The sequence below is a fragment of the Actinia tenebrosa genome, unplaced genomic scaffold, assembly GCF_029948245.1.
Source record: "Actinia tenebrosa isolate PJP-AT-01 unplaced genomic scaffold, QUT_ActTen_1.0 PGA_scaffold1__47_contigs__length_23844297, whole genome shotgun sequence".
Taxonomy (NCBI): Eukaryota; Metazoa; Cnidaria; class Anthozoa; order Actiniaria; family Actiniidae; genus Actinia; species Actinia tenebrosa.
In genome coordinates this window covers 12,869,804-12,885,812 of record NW_028292578.1, presented here as the reverse complement: position 1 = coordinate 12,885,812, position 16,009 = coordinate 12,869,804, and the positions used below count along the sequence as shown (strand labels likewise).

The 16,009-nt window shown below is 35.5% G+C and overlaps 1 protein-coding gene and 1 long non-coding RNA gene across 6 annotated transcripts in view; one reads left to right on the top strand and one right to left on the bottom strand.

Annotated features, from left to right (window-relative positions):
- Positions 1–11,045, top strand: part of LOC148909893 (uncharacterized) — a 30,814-nt gene extending 19,769 nt beyond the window's left edge. For 3 of the 5 annotated variants that reach the window (XM_089033219.1, XM_089033218.1, XM_089033220.1), the window contains 7 exons: positions 4,675–4,948; positions 5,109–5,214; positions 5,987–8,493; positions 9,445–9,542; positions 10,053–10,278; positions 10,466–10,530; positions 10,964–11,045. In XM_089033219.1, coding sequence (XP_088889345.1) covers positions 4,675–4,948; positions 5,109–5,160 — 326 coding nt within the window. In that variant the 3' untranslated portion in view covers positions 5,161–5,214; positions 5,987–8,493; positions 9,445–9,542; ... (1 more) ...; positions 10,466–10,530; positions 10,964–11,045. Of the gene's footprint in view, positions 1–3,113; positions 3,275–4,674; positions 4,949–5,108; positions 5,215–5,986; positions 8,494–9,444; positions 9,543–10,052; positions 10,279–10,465; positions 10,531–10,963 lie in introns of those variants that run through there. The other 2 variants (XM_089033217.1, XM_089033216.1) reach the window with 2 other exon arrangements.
- Positions 11,046–11,434: 389 nt separating this feature from the next.
- On the bottom strand, positions 11,435–14,399 carry LOC116307697 (uncharacterized). Its single transcript, XR_016120292.1, has 2 exons — positions 14,258–14,399; positions 11,435–12,222 (listed from the first exon to the last, which is right to left on the bottom strand). It is a non-coding gene; the product is annotated as an uncharacterized LOC116307697 (long non-coding RNA).
- Between the last annotated feature and the right edge of the window lie 1,610 nt (positions 14,400–16,009).

Sequence of the window (16,009 nt, the reverse complement as noted above, 5' to 3'; positions counted from 1 at the left end):
TACATTCCCTTTCGTAGCATGACAGATAGAATGAGAGCAACATGTACCCTTTAAAATACCGGAAATGTACTTATTTTTTAACGCTTTGTTTTGAGAGGTTAAATGCAAATTTATATTCTAAAAAGAGCTAGTGAGCATCAGAATGAATCAGTAGATTTGAAAACAAGACATACATGTTTAAAGTGGTAGCTACTATCTCAGTAACAACATCCAAGGAAATGTAGTTCTCAATGGGAACTTAAAACAGGCACGTCAAACAGGCCTAGAAAAGAAAAATAGGCAGTAGAAATAGGAATTTTATTTGCATATTATGAATTATTATTGAGAAGTCTGTTCAATTTTTTCAAACTCAATTTTTTTCTATTTTCATATTTTAAATAAGAAAGAAAATTTGAGAAGCAAATTTTATTTCACTACATCGATATTTCATTGCATTTTATTCCTCTAAGAGTGCATACCATATATCCGTGAAAAAATAACGTATAAAATTGTGCAAATTAGTGCAAAGCTTTGTAGGCCGGTCTACTGAGGTCTACTGAACTGACTTATTTATGCAAATTCGTACAATTTCTCACAAGCTTTTCATGGATATACTGATATACTCTCTATCATGTTGAAGTAATTTCCAGGACTAATACTGCTGACATCGAGTTGTAACTTTTCAAAATTCAAATGAGTGATTGACAAGTCTTAATGGATTGACCAAACAGCGAATCAGTTTGTAGCTGAAAGAAAGAGAAAAAGAAGAAAAGGAAAGGAAAAACTAATGCTGTCGGAAAACGTATTCTTCTCTAGCATCCTTTCAGTATTCTGCTTTGATTGACGTTTAGCTCTCCTCGTCTTAGGCTGTGTTCCAGGACAGTTCTGTGGTTTCTCTTGCTTCAGTTATGGTATTCTTTGAAGTGTCACCACTCCTTTCTGTCTATGTGTTCACTTAGGTTTTTCGTTTTACTTTATTTATTTCATTTGTTTTTTTATTTCATTTATCTCTTGAATGCTTGTTGTTCAATGTTTTTTTGGGCACGCACGTACTAGAGGTCAGATTTCTTCAAAGGTTGCTTCCCATCTATCAGTATTTTCTATTTATTCATTCGTTCGTTCGTCAGTCAGTCAGTCATCCATCCATCCATCTATTCTTTCTTTTTTGATTAACTAATTTTCATTGGTTCGTATTCAATGTTACTTATTTACCCATGCGCCTTCAGTACTTAAAGTCCCAGTAATGTCGCACAACAAGAGCTGTCGAGATTGGCCAAAACAAACAATAGTTTCATTGTCGACTCGTTCTATTGTATTTTATTGTGTTTATATTTTTCGTCCTATCGTGTTCATTCAATTTGGTTAGATTTTCTCAGAGGTGCGACCTTGCCTTTAAAATCTAAGTTCGTTCTGTTAGTAGGCCTTACCCACCCTGACCTAAATCAACCTAGACTCTGTTTCTTTGTGCCATAACATTATTTTTTTAAATGAAGAAATATTTGACTGAAGGCTCAAAACAGCTTTCAGCGGTTTTCCAGTTCCGCTTTACTTCAACACAAGAGCATGCTTGACTGCAGGCTCAACAGACACAGGTAGCCCAGTAACTTATAGATGAGCACATATTTTAAATCTAAAAATCTTATTTTCCATCTACAAAGGAAAGGGAAAGGCAAAGCGTAAGAGAAGTTATACTTTTTTTTCCCGCACATATAAGGAGGTTTATTGTTCCACTTTAGTTGTTATCTCACAAATAAATAATAAATTTTTAGATCAGTCCAGTTTTATAACTTCTTCATGCTTAATATACGTCTTTACTCCGGGCTTAATGTTTTCCCATTATGACCACGTGTCATTCTCTACAACATCATTTCTTGGTTTAACAGTTGCACATGAGAAGAGACATAAATATAGTTACGAACACAAACAAAGAATTCTTATTATCAAGAAAAAAGCACTTGGTCTGAAATGGGAAAACATTACGCCAAAGGTAAAGAGGTCTATTTGCGGGCGACTCTCCATGCAAAGTATTCCGGCACTACAGTGCGCACGTATTGCAAGGGGTCATTTATGTACGTTCTAGGGTGGACTTTAAACACATGTTTTAGGCTTCGACCGGGCTTCCTGATATACTCTGTAAATCAATCCTTCAGGGATCTGAGCAGCAGTGTTGCAAAAAAATCCAGCATTGCGGTAAATTCTTCGCCGGTCGTATGGTCCCGAATTAATGATTAATTAATGATTGAGAATAATCTAGATCTAGTCAGTTAGTGGAGAGTCTGAATGGAATCTCGTTATCTTTTTGAGGTTATGTTGTGCGCGCGTCTTTTTGCCTCTACACTGTTAATGCTTTATTCTTTGTGGATAGCGAACATGAACTTGTGCAGGAATGTGAATTGCGTAGACCAGTGTCTTTTTTAAGTATTGTACGTGTCCGTAAACAGAACGAAATTTTATTCTCTCTCTCTCTCCCCCTCTCTTTTCAACGTTTTTATCACCATATTCAATCGCATTTTTGCGCGCAATCATTGCTGCGGCTCACTTTCAAGTTCACCACATAATCCGTCAATTTTTAATTACAGTCTTTCAGATTCTTTCCAAAAATTCCATACAATTTTTCAGCTGTAGAATGAGTCACTCATTTTGGTATGACAAGAGGCATGATCACTTTGTGATAATCCACTGAAATCGGTTTTCCTAATAGTTCGCCTGATTCTTCAGATAGGCTTATCGCTGATTACCACACGCGGACTAATCGAAGCCAAAAGACAAACCTTTTTTTATGTGTTCGATGTTTGCGCATCTTTCTTAAAAAAGTACTCTTCAGAAGTCCTGTCACTCGATAAAGGAGGGCTGGAATAAGTTCTGATTTCTTACGAGTGAGAAACGTTCAGTGTGCGACGTTCAAATCTAAACCAATCAAAACGCACAATCATACACGACATCCAATCAACGTGCTCAAATTCGAAAGCCATTTAAGTGTGACTGTACCAGTATTTGTCCCATAGGAGTTATTAATTTATAATTTATAAGTAATCTTTATCAACATTATAAATTATGAAATTACGTTGTCAAGCTGTCTGTAGTCATAGTTGTCATATAGGACAGATGTTATTTTTTTTCGTTTTCTTGATAAACAGGCGTGATTTTTACGCCTTCTGCCCACGCTGTCATTCGCCGACCTCCGTTGCACAACGTATTCGAAGTTTCTCTTCAACAATAACTAAAAAATATATTATGAATTGTGTTTACATGACATTGTTTTTGTCGCTGATTGTTGGGTTTGTTCTGTGCGAAGGTAAGCTCCAGTACCTTAGAAGTATTTTCCTTACATCAAAATTGAAATATTTTTATTCATTTTGCATCTATTAAAACAAACCTCTCCACTTTGCGTTACTCAGTTTTAAGAGCAAACCAATTGAAATCTAAAAATAACTTAAAACAATGTTAGCAAACTTAAGCTACGGACACACGGTGCAACATTGCGCGCAATGTTGCATGCAATTGATGTAGCGAGCCATGACACACGACGCAATTTGTTGCACGCAACGTTGTTGAAGTAGAAAACTATCCTACTTCAGCAACATTGCCGCAATGTTACACCGTGTGTCCGTGCCTTAGGTGTACTAAAAAGTGTTCAGTTTTTGAAAGAAATTTGAGAAAATCGTTGCAAAATTTTGACGAAAAGTCTTGACAAAAAAAATGCTTCAACATTTGTTATTCTTTTCATCATTTCAAAATTGCCGTAGCTTTATATATGAGTAGCTTTATTTATGAGAACTCCATTTTTCATAAGAATCATTTGTCGATAAAAATTCATAAAATCGATTATTCTCCTCCTTGAATATAAAACTGGCTTCTCAATTTTACTGAATTTGAGTTCTTCAGTTTTGTGGCCCCGTCAAGATTCGACTGCGCACGCAGCCTTGAGGAAACGGTCTATATTTATGTGATGGTGGTGTTTGCAAACGTGGCGGTGGTTTGCATTCATTGTCAAGAAAAACTAAATAAAACAGTCATGGACTAGCGCCATATTATTTGATAAAACAGAAGAATTTTGCTACTGATTAAACCAACATGGCGGGTATGAAAACCAGCAACATGCGGCACTAGAAAGAGTAGTGCACTCGGCTCTCACCGTTGGGGTCTCGAATTCGATTCCCATACATGTGAGTTGAGTTTCAGTGTTAAAAAAAGACTTCCTCATTGCTAATCACCACCATAAAGTATAACAGTGGCGCAATTCAACGGAGTCCAACTGAAAGCATGTCTCCCTTTCTAATTCAAGGATTTTTACTCCATGCTCTCCGCTTTTCCTCCCTCCGCAAAACCTAAAACGCTGAATTCCGATAGTTGTAGTCCAGAGCTAGACCTACTTTTAGTTCTGTTTATATTCGTTCTGATCCAAATCAACGCTCGCCGGCGCGCAAAGATGCATAGGATTGCATCGAAATAAAAATAAGTATGCGGAATTTTGTACTAAACTAGGACTGCGCGCGTAAAACAATAAACACAACTGTGAAAAGTTGGTCCAGTTCTGTACTAAATAGATGTGTTAGCCATGCTCGACTGACGTTTTATTGGATAAAATCTTAGTTTTTTATGGAAAAACTTATTATTTGAACATCGCCAACTCGTTTGATTTATGTTATTCGTGCTACAATTATTTATTTTTTCATTTATTTTTTCTCGTTATAGACTTTAAAGACTTATATCTCATTGAGCGGGAAGCGACCTGTGAACTTGCTGGCAAATCTTTCACTGAAGGACAAACATACACTCCCAACAACTGCCTGGACGTATGCCTATGTGAAGATGATGGGAAGTTCCACTGTAAGACCTGCGGACCAGCCCAACCAAAGACGAAATGCAATGGATGGGCACACAAACTGACTAAAGTCGAGTTTCATGTTGGTACGGAGGAAGCCGGGGGATGCAATTGTTTTAAATATGAATGCCACAAGAAATCAATGTAAGTAATACATACATTTGCTTATTTTTTTAAATTCAAGTAAGTGGCGCTAGGAGGAAAAGGTTAAGCTGTTACTATGTCTTCATTCGTTTTCATTCTCTTGCGTTGTGGCTTTAAGCAAACTTAACCGTAAGTGAATGATATTTATCTTAATTTCTAGAAAAACCTGGTTTAAGGAATTATGGACTAAATTAACGAAGAGTCTAACGTAAAGAGAGAAGTGGGTGCGGAGAAAAACAACAAGGCTTACAATGTGGTCAGAGAAGGTAAGTATTAATACAAATAATATATTTCGAGGCATAACATTTTGATATTTCCAATAATTTAATAATAATTCAATATCAAAAGTACCAGTGATCTAGACTCAATCGTTAATACTCTGCCCTTCCTTTCTGGTTCCCTTCCTTTTTTCGTTCTCTCTTACTTTCTCTTTCTCTCATCCCATTCCCATTTCCAAATCTTCATACTGTTTCTACAAATTTTGGGGCGAAATTTCTTTCTCATCAGCAACTATATTTTTCGCGAGAAGAGTAAGAAATTCGCCTTCTTAATTAGCCTAGGCGTCACGCCTCCTAAGTGTATTGCAACGCGGGAAAGTAAAGGGTGTATTTTTATTGTGTGGAAATCAATCGCATAGGTTTATATTGCGCATTGATATGAAACCGTATATGTAAATAATTGTAAGGCGCAAGAGCCATTGATAGAGACGAGTAGGGATTGGGCACTCGTTTGTCGCAGAGGGACTGGGAAATACCCCACTGGGTAGATATTACTCGCAGTACGATATACACAGAAATGATAACAATCTAGAGAGAAAATATTGAGAAACCAAGTGAAGTATTTCTTGTCAGTTAACGTTTCGCTAGCAGCATTTCAAAGAAAGAAATGACAAGCACACCTGTTAACGTTTAATCTGATGCTGAATGTAAGCTAAAATGAATAGTATTATCTCTTAATAAAAAGATTTCCAAGGTTGAAAAACTAAAGATAAAATGATGTAAATGACTTGTTATAATCGTAATTCTCGTTTTCTTTCAGAATAATCACAACGGTAACCGATAAATAAAGGAGTAATACAATAAAGTTAGCCTAAAGCTTAATGATCAGCTGTAGTGTATGCTTTGGTTTTGGTTCCAGGTAATAAGAAAATTTAAAAAAAAATCATATTCAAAAAGATAATTACAAATGAGAATTATTTATTTAATATATATCATAAGACAATTAAAAGAAAACACAAAATGAATCAGAATTTGCGTTCTAAACCAAATAATGTAGTACAATATTTATTAGTCGATTCTTATTAGTTCGAGCGCATTCCTGCTAACGTTTTGTGCTTACTATGCTGCGTACACCAAATTCTGGATTCGTTACAGCCTTAAATTTATCTAATTGTTCCTATCGATCTGGCAACCAAAAGCCTATAGAATGAATGTATTCTCGATCTGGCAACCTAAAGCATATAGAATGAATGTATACTGAAAAAAAACCTCTTTGAATAATTCAATGAAAAATATCCTAGTCTTTCATCTGCCATCTATTTCTTTCTTCCTTTCTTGCTCGTTCTTCTTGCCAGCTTTGTTAAATATTTCTCTGTAATTTTACGGTGATCCGGCACTAAGGCAAAGATCCACAAAGTACGTAACATATAGATGTTAGCAATGTTAATAAAAAGATACTAGTGAAAAATATAAATTATTACATAACATACATAACACATAATTATGTTCTTGAAATAAATAAAATGAATAAAATTATATATATATATATATATATCATCAAGTGCTGGCAGCTGGTCTGTTCGGTCAATAGCAAGACGTGTGACGTAAAGTTATTCTCTTTTCGTTTCCTGTTTCAATTTCCTAACGTGAAATCATTTCCTGATTCTCTTCAATAAAAAAAAACAAGACAAACATGTGTTAAATTTCAAAAACCACACCAGCTGCGATGAAAACTGAAGGCAACTAGAAACCCCTGGAGGAGAGGGTAGAGCGCATGTTTGGTTTACCAGCTTGTTTTACCTTGTTGTACGTTGTTTTGAAACCTTAATCGTAATGAAGGAATTAGTTTGCTCGTCGTTCCGTTGTTTCGAGGGGCTTCTTCCGTCTGTCAGCGGGTCTCTTCTCTTTCTCAGTCCACCAAAGCAACGCATTTACATTTCAACGTCAGTTATCAAAGTGGTCAGTGGCAGTCCGGAATATCCCGTTACCCGCGGGACAAGTCTACATCTAAGGGTAATTTACTTAATAACATGTACAACATTTTCTTATCATCTCACATCGTTAAATCTGAGTTGGCCGGTTTTTCAAAGACAACAATTAATTTCGGTTTCGTTACCGTTTAATTAGATTGTTATTGAACATTTGGTCTCATGAGGCTTCTAGTTTTTTCTTTCTCTTCTTTTTTTATATTTTATTGTAAATTTAACAGCGCATTCTATCCAAACACTTTTGTTGCTAAGATACGGCACCACGGGACTAGAGACCAGCGGTAGTCCCCAGAGAGCACAGCAGTGGTTACCCAGCATGCACCATTCTCATAATTCTGCAGCTGAACAAACTTCAAATTACTTTTTGTTGAAGTATAAATATGAATTAAAATAGTAAAGCTTTAGATGAAGCTTAAGTCATCCCCAGTGATAGGTTCTCGATGGCGTAACGAATGGCTGATAAACAAGCGGCGCGTTTTCCGCCAAATCCAGCCACAGGATTTTTCTCTCCTGGTATTCAATTCTTCAGGCATTTTTCGAATAAGATGGAAATTCGAATTTGAATTTGTTTAGAAGGAAAGAATGGCATAAGAAACATTAAAAGTCCTATAAAGCTGTGACAATATTATTTTAACAAAAAGGTGCAGCAGTTAATACTAATTTCTTCATGTTTTTACGTGTTTTTATTGTCTTAATAGAATATTAGGTTGTTTCCTAATGTCGGTCTGTAAATATCCAAAACCAAAAAGCCTGGCGCTAAAAAACGCTGTACAAACGAATCATTTCAAAAAGCTAAAAAATAATTAAAAACGTGTTTAAAAAACTAGAATGAACTAGAATGAACAGGTACCAACGGAAATGCAGGCTTGATACACGTGCGACAAAAGCAATACTTAACTCTAGAGAAATGAAAATAAATGCATAAGGGGAAATAAACTTGTAGTGATAAAAAAGAAGAAATTACGCGAACATTACGGGAATGTATCAACGAGATTGACCATTGAAACTAATAGATATTATGTGCTAATTATTGGAAAACGTGAATAAGAAAAGATTCCTGACGTCGATATTCGTTAACCGTGAATATTGCTATAGACAAATTCACCAGCTGTGTTGAGGATATTACACAAGTGAATTCCTGTCGAGTTGACCTGCAGAGAGGAAAAAAACTTTGATTTGAACTGATTCATCCGGTCAACACGCAGGAAAAATAAACACTTAAAAACCGTACACAATCTCCTGGTCACCAACACAGATAGCTACAGATGTAGAAACAGGCTGGATACCGAAGATTTACGACACCGGGGAAGATCCAAGGTTTTTAGAAGCTACATAAAAGGTAGGTGACCTCTTTTGATGTTTATTTATGGCAGTCTGGTGTTAAATGTTTAAACAAGTTATCGTCGCGATAATACATGATTATCGATTCGTTATTAAACATTATATTCAAGAATAATTCTTTAAACGCAAAAATATATAAATATGCATAGTGGAGACATATACAGGTTATATAGCACTGAGTATCTTTCGTAACTTTGTTCGTGTTCGGTAGAGTGCATCCATATATCTGTAAAAAACTTTGTAACAAATTGCACAGATTTGCAAAAATTAGTAAGTTCAGTAGACTTTGCACTAATTTGTACAATTTTTTTAGTCAACTTTTTCACGGATATATGGTATGCACTCTAACGGGCAAAAAACAAATTCACTGAACTCGGTTCGATTATATTTTAATTTGGACTTTTACAAGGTGCATGATTAAACCGGTAAGAAGTCGATCAGCCAAACTGAAAAAGATCAGTATCGACCAGTGACCGTTACAACTGAAGAAGAGCAAAGAAAGCTAGTTATAAATGAAGATGTAGTATGCAAAAAGGAACCAGAAGAGGCAAAAATAAAAAATAAAAAAATTAAAATTATCATACAACACACGGTAAAGACAAAAATCTCTACGGTAAACAGGATTTATACAGCATTGCTCAGAAGGAATAATTTCAACTTTATTAATGAAATGAGGAAACTTCAACTTTTACTAATGACAGTTATTGAACAGGGCCCGATTGTACGAAGCCTGTATAGCGCTATCCAACGGATAAATCTTATTCACGGGATAATACCACACTGGATAGGATTTATCCGTCGGATAGTGCTATCCACCCGTCGTATACAACCGAGCCCAGAATATCTTCATAGCTGTAAAGCGCGCGAGCTATATATTTAGAAAATTGTATATGCTGATTGGTGCCATTGCCAACTGACGTGGTGTTTTATGATTGGTTCATACCTTTAGATATAATTCAAATACATCCATAACCATGATTGGTCAATACACAAGAATATTCATGGTGGTTACTATGGTGACGTTAGCCACGACCCACATGTCAAAAGGTAAAAAATATTTTTGCTCTTAATTTTAAAGTTTATATTCAAAGCATTTTTTTAAATAATTTTTTGAAATTTGAAGAATTCGAAAGTTGGCAAATGTTTCAAAATTCCTAATTTTTCTATCAAAAATACTAGGCATGATCAAGGCTTTCAAATTTTATTTCACTATAGTTTTTAAAATTAAAAAAATACGATTTCATTTTTCTTGGAATTTTTAAGATAACAGATTTAAAACCAAGGGGGCGTCCCGCAACGAATTCTGGTCTTGCATTTTTAGGCAAAGATGGCGGAAAGGTTTCGTTCATTTAAAAACCATGTGCCGCTGACCAGAAGATACACACAAGATTATTTCGGGATTAGCATTGTTTGATGGGATGTGGGGAAAACGGCTTTAGAGCTACGATTCCTCCCCGGCTCCCCTCCTTCCCCCCCCCCCCCCCTATCTCATCCCTCACCCTCCCCTCCCCTTCCTTAATTCAAAATGACTAAACCTTTAATAAAATCATATTTAAGCTTCCTGTAAAGTTGGAGACACGGTAATCGAGGTGGGCAAGACTTACAAGTCCCCTCCACCTGACTGTAAGGTGTATGTGTGCAAAGAAGGTGATGCACTCAACTCATATAGCATCTGTAGATTATTGGCTGTTGAAGACGTTTGCTGCGAATACGGCTATCAGGATAGCACTAGGCTGGTATATGGCTGTGAGTGTAAAGTTCCAGGTTGTAAAGAAAAAAGCTGGTAAGCAATGAAGAGTAGAATGATTGTGAGACACCAGAGAAGAATGATTTACTTAGAGGGGTAGAGGTAGGGATTTCTGTGAATGGTTTAAGGTTTGCTGTGAGATAGGTATCTTAGAACAAGCTGTGGTCCATTAATGGCAACATAACTAAATCGTGAGAATATCTTTCACCTTCTCTTGTTTCAGGTACCATTATATACCGTTCACCGGTAATAAATGTTCATAACTGCAAAGAAAGCTCTTTTGAGTTGGTAAGAACATCAATCATATTCATAACAATAAGTTCCATTTCTTTTCATGGAAGCCGAGTAAGTTTTCGTATGAAAAACGTTATTTGCGACAAAACCGTATATTTGGCTGTCAGAATGTGATTCGATTATTATGGTTACTGCCTCCTGTCTGTCCGTATGACCGTCCGTAAAACCACAGGAGGCCCAATAGTGCTCAATTCATAACTTGAACCAATTATGCATTCAGGACCGAAAGTCCGAATTTTATCATCTCACTCAACACACAAAGGCATCATTCACTCAATTCTTTTCTCACGATGAAAGTAAAATGCCTTAGTAATTGCAAAACCAGCAAAAAATACCGTTTGTAAGATATCCCATAATTTTCTATATACTTTTGATATATAATAATGTTATTAACAATAACTGATAATTTCTTCCTATCATTTTGTAGATTATATTGTACCAGCGTAGTAAAGATGTCCGATGCCGGAACAGTACTAATGGACCAGATCAATAAAATACTTTTATCAGTCTGTTATGTGTTTTGTCTTTCGGTGCTCTCGCCAAGTAATTATTGAGCCTGCGTTTTTCCTTGTAGCGCTGAACTGCTGACCACGAGGCAATAGACCTCTTCGGCTTTGACATAATGTTTTCCCATTTCAGACCACTTGTCATTCCCTAGAGTATCATTTCTTTGTTTTACGGTTTGCACTCGGTTGCACATGAGAAGACACATGAATATGGATACAGCTCAAACAAAGAATCTTATTCTCAAGGGAATGACACGTGGTCTGAATGGGAAAACATTACCACAAGCCGAAGAAGTCTATTGAGAGTCGATCTTGGGGAAGGGGGGGGGGGGGGGGGGGGGCTGTAATAAAATGTAAGGGTGGCACTAATGTTACTGAGTACTGCGAACATCTACCCATCGTTCTGTGCGCGATTTTATTTTTTCATTAAATCCCTGATTTACGTTATTACAAAGTGAAACGTTTTGAATAATGCTCTAAGTTACTGAAACGTTTTAGATATTATCTTGTTATTCCCTCAGTTAATGAACTTTAAATCTTAAAACAAATACCTTGAAAAACAAATGATAGGATGTGATGGAATACCCTGAAGTAACATGTTGGGACTGTTAGGTGGGGGCAAGATGCAAACTGTCAAAGATGGAAAATAAAAACAACTAAAAGCAACTAAAAGAAAAAAGCAGAAGAAGAAAAACATGTAAACTTAATTATTCTCCCAAAGACTCCTTCACTACATTATTATACGAACGAAGAAGAAGAAGAAGAATATTTACTGAGAAGGGATGTGTTTTTGCTTATTGGCGCATCACGAACTCATAGTCGATATCATCCTTCTCTTTGGGAGCAGTTTCTTGAGTTCTCTTAACCAAGTCTTGACAGCTACGTTTCACTTCTCGTTTGTAGTAAGGAACATTATCATCTCTAGATGATGAACCTCCTGTGCACTCGTCGTATGCGTCTTTACAGCTTGAACGACAGTTGACTGCATCGGCATCGATGCCGTTACCCCACATTCTTTTTCGCAATTGTCTTGATCGTCTTCGCATTTCAACATGCAGTTATCAAACATGGCACTGTCGGTTACTTTCCTGTCGTTCTCAACCATTATGGCACGTCCACTGACATAGTAGACCAACAGCCCTAGAAGGGCGAGCTGTGACAAGTGGTCTCATTGACTGACCTGTGAAGAATATAAAATATCATATGAACTTGATTGTCAATGCCACAAACTATGAATCTTGAAAAACTAATGCAGAAAGGAGTGCTGCAACTGCAATGACAACGAAGACAACAACGGTAGCAACAACAGCAGCAACAACAGCAGCAGCATCAATAACAACAACAACAGCAGTAACAATAGAAACAGTAACAATAGAAGCAGCAACAATAACAGTGGCAACAACGACAGCTGAAATAACAACAGCTGCAATAACAAAAGTGGCAACAGCTGCAAAAATAACTAAAACGGCAACGACAGCAGCACTAGCAACAACAGTAGCAGAAATAAGAACAGAATTATAAAGGTGTTTTAACACATGTAATCCAATAGAATATGTCAGTAATGGCATATAGACCAAGTTCACAATCAGAGAGGGAAAACCAATACTGTAGCTTAGTATTACATCGAACATGTGCTAGTGAAAATACACAGAAAAGGAAGATTACATCTTTAAATCTGGGCACTCGGTTATTTACGTAATGATAGGAAATATTTGAAGTGGCCATTATAAAAATAATAATTGTATCATCACTCTATAATCCCATATAAGCAACTATTGTATTATTTTCAAATTCTCTTTCCTGTCCAAATTAAAGAGCTTAATTTGGATCGTTGCCATTTGCATTCTTTCGAGGGAAATCTAGGCTTATGGAATCAGTCTAGTATAGTTTGGGATGATAAATATTTTACGCGAGCAAAATATTTAATTTAATACTACTTAATTTTCAAGCAAAATATTCGCATAAGACAACGAAATATTTCGCAGAACTGAACAAACACGGTACCAAATAGACTTGCTGTCTAACCCCTTTTTCGATAACTTTTTCACTTGAACGTTCCAAATCGATATAACTTAAATATACAAAGTTTTTTACTCTATACAGCTATTTCAAAAAAGGTTGAACACTGAATACTGTATACTGCATTGTGGGTCATAGTGACATTGCCTAAAGTAGGATTAGTAACTACACTGTAGAGAGTTAATTGCTCTATGTTTACTTTTTATTTTAAATTAACGAGACCCACAATGCCATTCGGTCTTCGAATACACTATTCAGTATGCAGTATTCAGTATTCAACCTTTTTGAAATAGCTGTATAATACTGAGGAAAACCGGCTCAAGGGTGGCACATAGTTCTCGTTTAAAAATTAGCTACATTTTTTTAAAACCATTTTTTTGTTTTATTAGATTTGCTTCATTTCTCTTATAATTCCTTTTTAATAATTTCTTTTTTACTCAATCATTGAGTTTTTTTACGGAAAATGAACTAGTTGATAATTTTAAAATCGTAAAAAATATCGTTTTCAAGTTTTTTACAGCCATTTATTGTAAAAAAAAGGCAAAAAAAAAAACTAATTTTTTTAAAAAATAAATAAAATTTGAAAAGTAAAAAGTCTTTTGCAGTTTGAGAAATGCCTTTCCTATTATAAGAGCTTTTTTTTTTTTTTTTTTTTTTTTTTTTTTTTTTTTTTTTTTGCTATAATTTTGTAGAAATCTAAAAATTCGCGTCAGATTTGATGACGTTTTCGAAAATTCACATGAATCAACGAATATCTAGAGAAAATATTTTAAGAAGGAAATCTTCCATATCATCATCGAACTCCAAGTTTTGAGTGTTAAAACCCGTCATAAAAGGCAAAAAAAAGGTATCGAATACAATTGTAAAATTAAAAAATTCTTTTTCAACAGTAAAAATAAAAAAGTCAATTCGTCTTGTTCGTCAAACTACAGTTGCGATTCTAGCTCAAAACAGAGGCTGAGTGTTTCTATGTTATCCATTTAAAAGAAACCAGATTCGCGATTTCTTTTTTCCCTATTTATTTAGTATAAACGTTTCTGTTAAGAATATATATCAAATGAAAATCTAAATAGTCAAGATTACTTATCGAAATGATTCCTTTCTAAGTATGTGATTTTTGATTGATCGAAGAAAATTTCTTAAAAGAAACTAAGATTTCTCATAATTTTTCTTGATGTTTTAGAAGGTTTTCTTACCTTTTATATTGAGTTTCCTTCAGCTGTTTTCTACGACCTTTGAGGATGGAAGCTGAACGGATGCAAGAAAGGTTTGCCTTGAGACAACTATGGTTATGTGGTAGGGCACTCCTTGAAATGCTGTTACTAAGCAATTGTTAGTACCCCTTCAAGCATCTGTAAATTAAGGGCTATGAGTTGGCGAATAATAATTAGTGAAATTAAAACCTGTCTAACAGAATCAACTGGATATGTATTCTGTGAATTCATTGGCTGGAATAATTGAATCGTTACAGTTTTATAACAATCTGATCTTTAAGTGGTAGTCGGCGATTATGGAGCGAGTTTCACCCTAATATTGGAGACCAATTCAGACAACAGTTGGGATCACGAGACGAATATCATGTGACCTCTGAAAGTAAGACAAAGAAAAAGTATAAGTCAAAGTATATTTGACATTAGGCTACTCTTACCATTGCATTCATAATAATTTGAATAATTTAATATTTCTATTGCGCATGTTCCATTGGTAGATGCTCACATGCGCATTACAAAAAGCCATTACAAACATTACTTTTATAATATGTGATAAAATCTAATCTAGATAATAATAGTCGGGAACATGTTGCATTGTGGTGTAGCTTCGGTACAAACATCTTTCATTCATCATGCCTTATATGGTGCTTGTTTATACCGAATCTGGACCACAATGCATCCTGAACTCAGAAAAGGCCTATTTGTGGATAGGACATTTACATTATATATGGCGTCATTAACTACAACTTCCAGAATCCTTTATACCCTTTTTTGTCAGTTAATTTGCACCTTATAAGACAATACGAATTTGAATAAGGAAGGAAATTTGCAAAGGATTTCGGTAGTCATAGTAACATGACGCCATCATGCAAACGTCCTATTTTAGTCGTAGCCGGGAAAAGTTCGGAAATCTCCAAAATTTGGAGATGATTAAAAGACATCCAAGCTAAATTTCATTAAACCTGACATTGATTGTTTTAGATAATCTGTAGTTTAATATCTTACTTTTTTCAAGTAAAATCAACCAGCAAAGCCGCGTAAAATGTTGAGCATATAAAATTTTTTCGAAAGATTTTCAAGAACCAAACTGGCCCTCTGGGGTGGCTGGTGGTGAGTTGTGTAGACGTGTCAAAATTCCTAAGTGGGAGAGTAGTAAGGTCGAAATTGCCGCTCGAGTCCCGCCCACATATTGAGTTCGTACAAAACGTAGCGTGGCCAGAAAATCTCCAGCGAGTAAAAAACTTATTGCACGAAAGTTTCGTGCAGACAAATCTACGAAAAAGAGCAAAATGAGTTTTAACAAAATTAACCCCTCATGCTTGGGACTGTTTTGGACAGTTTTTTTGGGTGTTCGAGATTTAAAAGACGGCAAAATCGTGGTTGAAAGTGTGTTGTATTTGCAAGATGGCGGCTTGGACTGGTTTTCTCCTTGTTAGAGTATTTAAAGTGATTCCGAGCTTTAACTTCGTAGTTTTGCACCGCGCATTCCTATTGTGCTTACGTTTAAAAATGTTGAAAAGTATGAACATTGCGATGCATTTTTGATCGATTTTATCAGTTATTCGTTTGTTCTGATCTGGAAGACCTCGAATAAGAAAAAATATTTTCAATTCAATCTTCCCCCGATTTTATTTTCACCTTTCAACACTTTTTGCTGAAGTATAGTAGTAAGCATCCAAGCTTGACTGGTACAAAATTGAAAACAATTCAAAATCAGCATTTTAGTCGTGAAGAAAA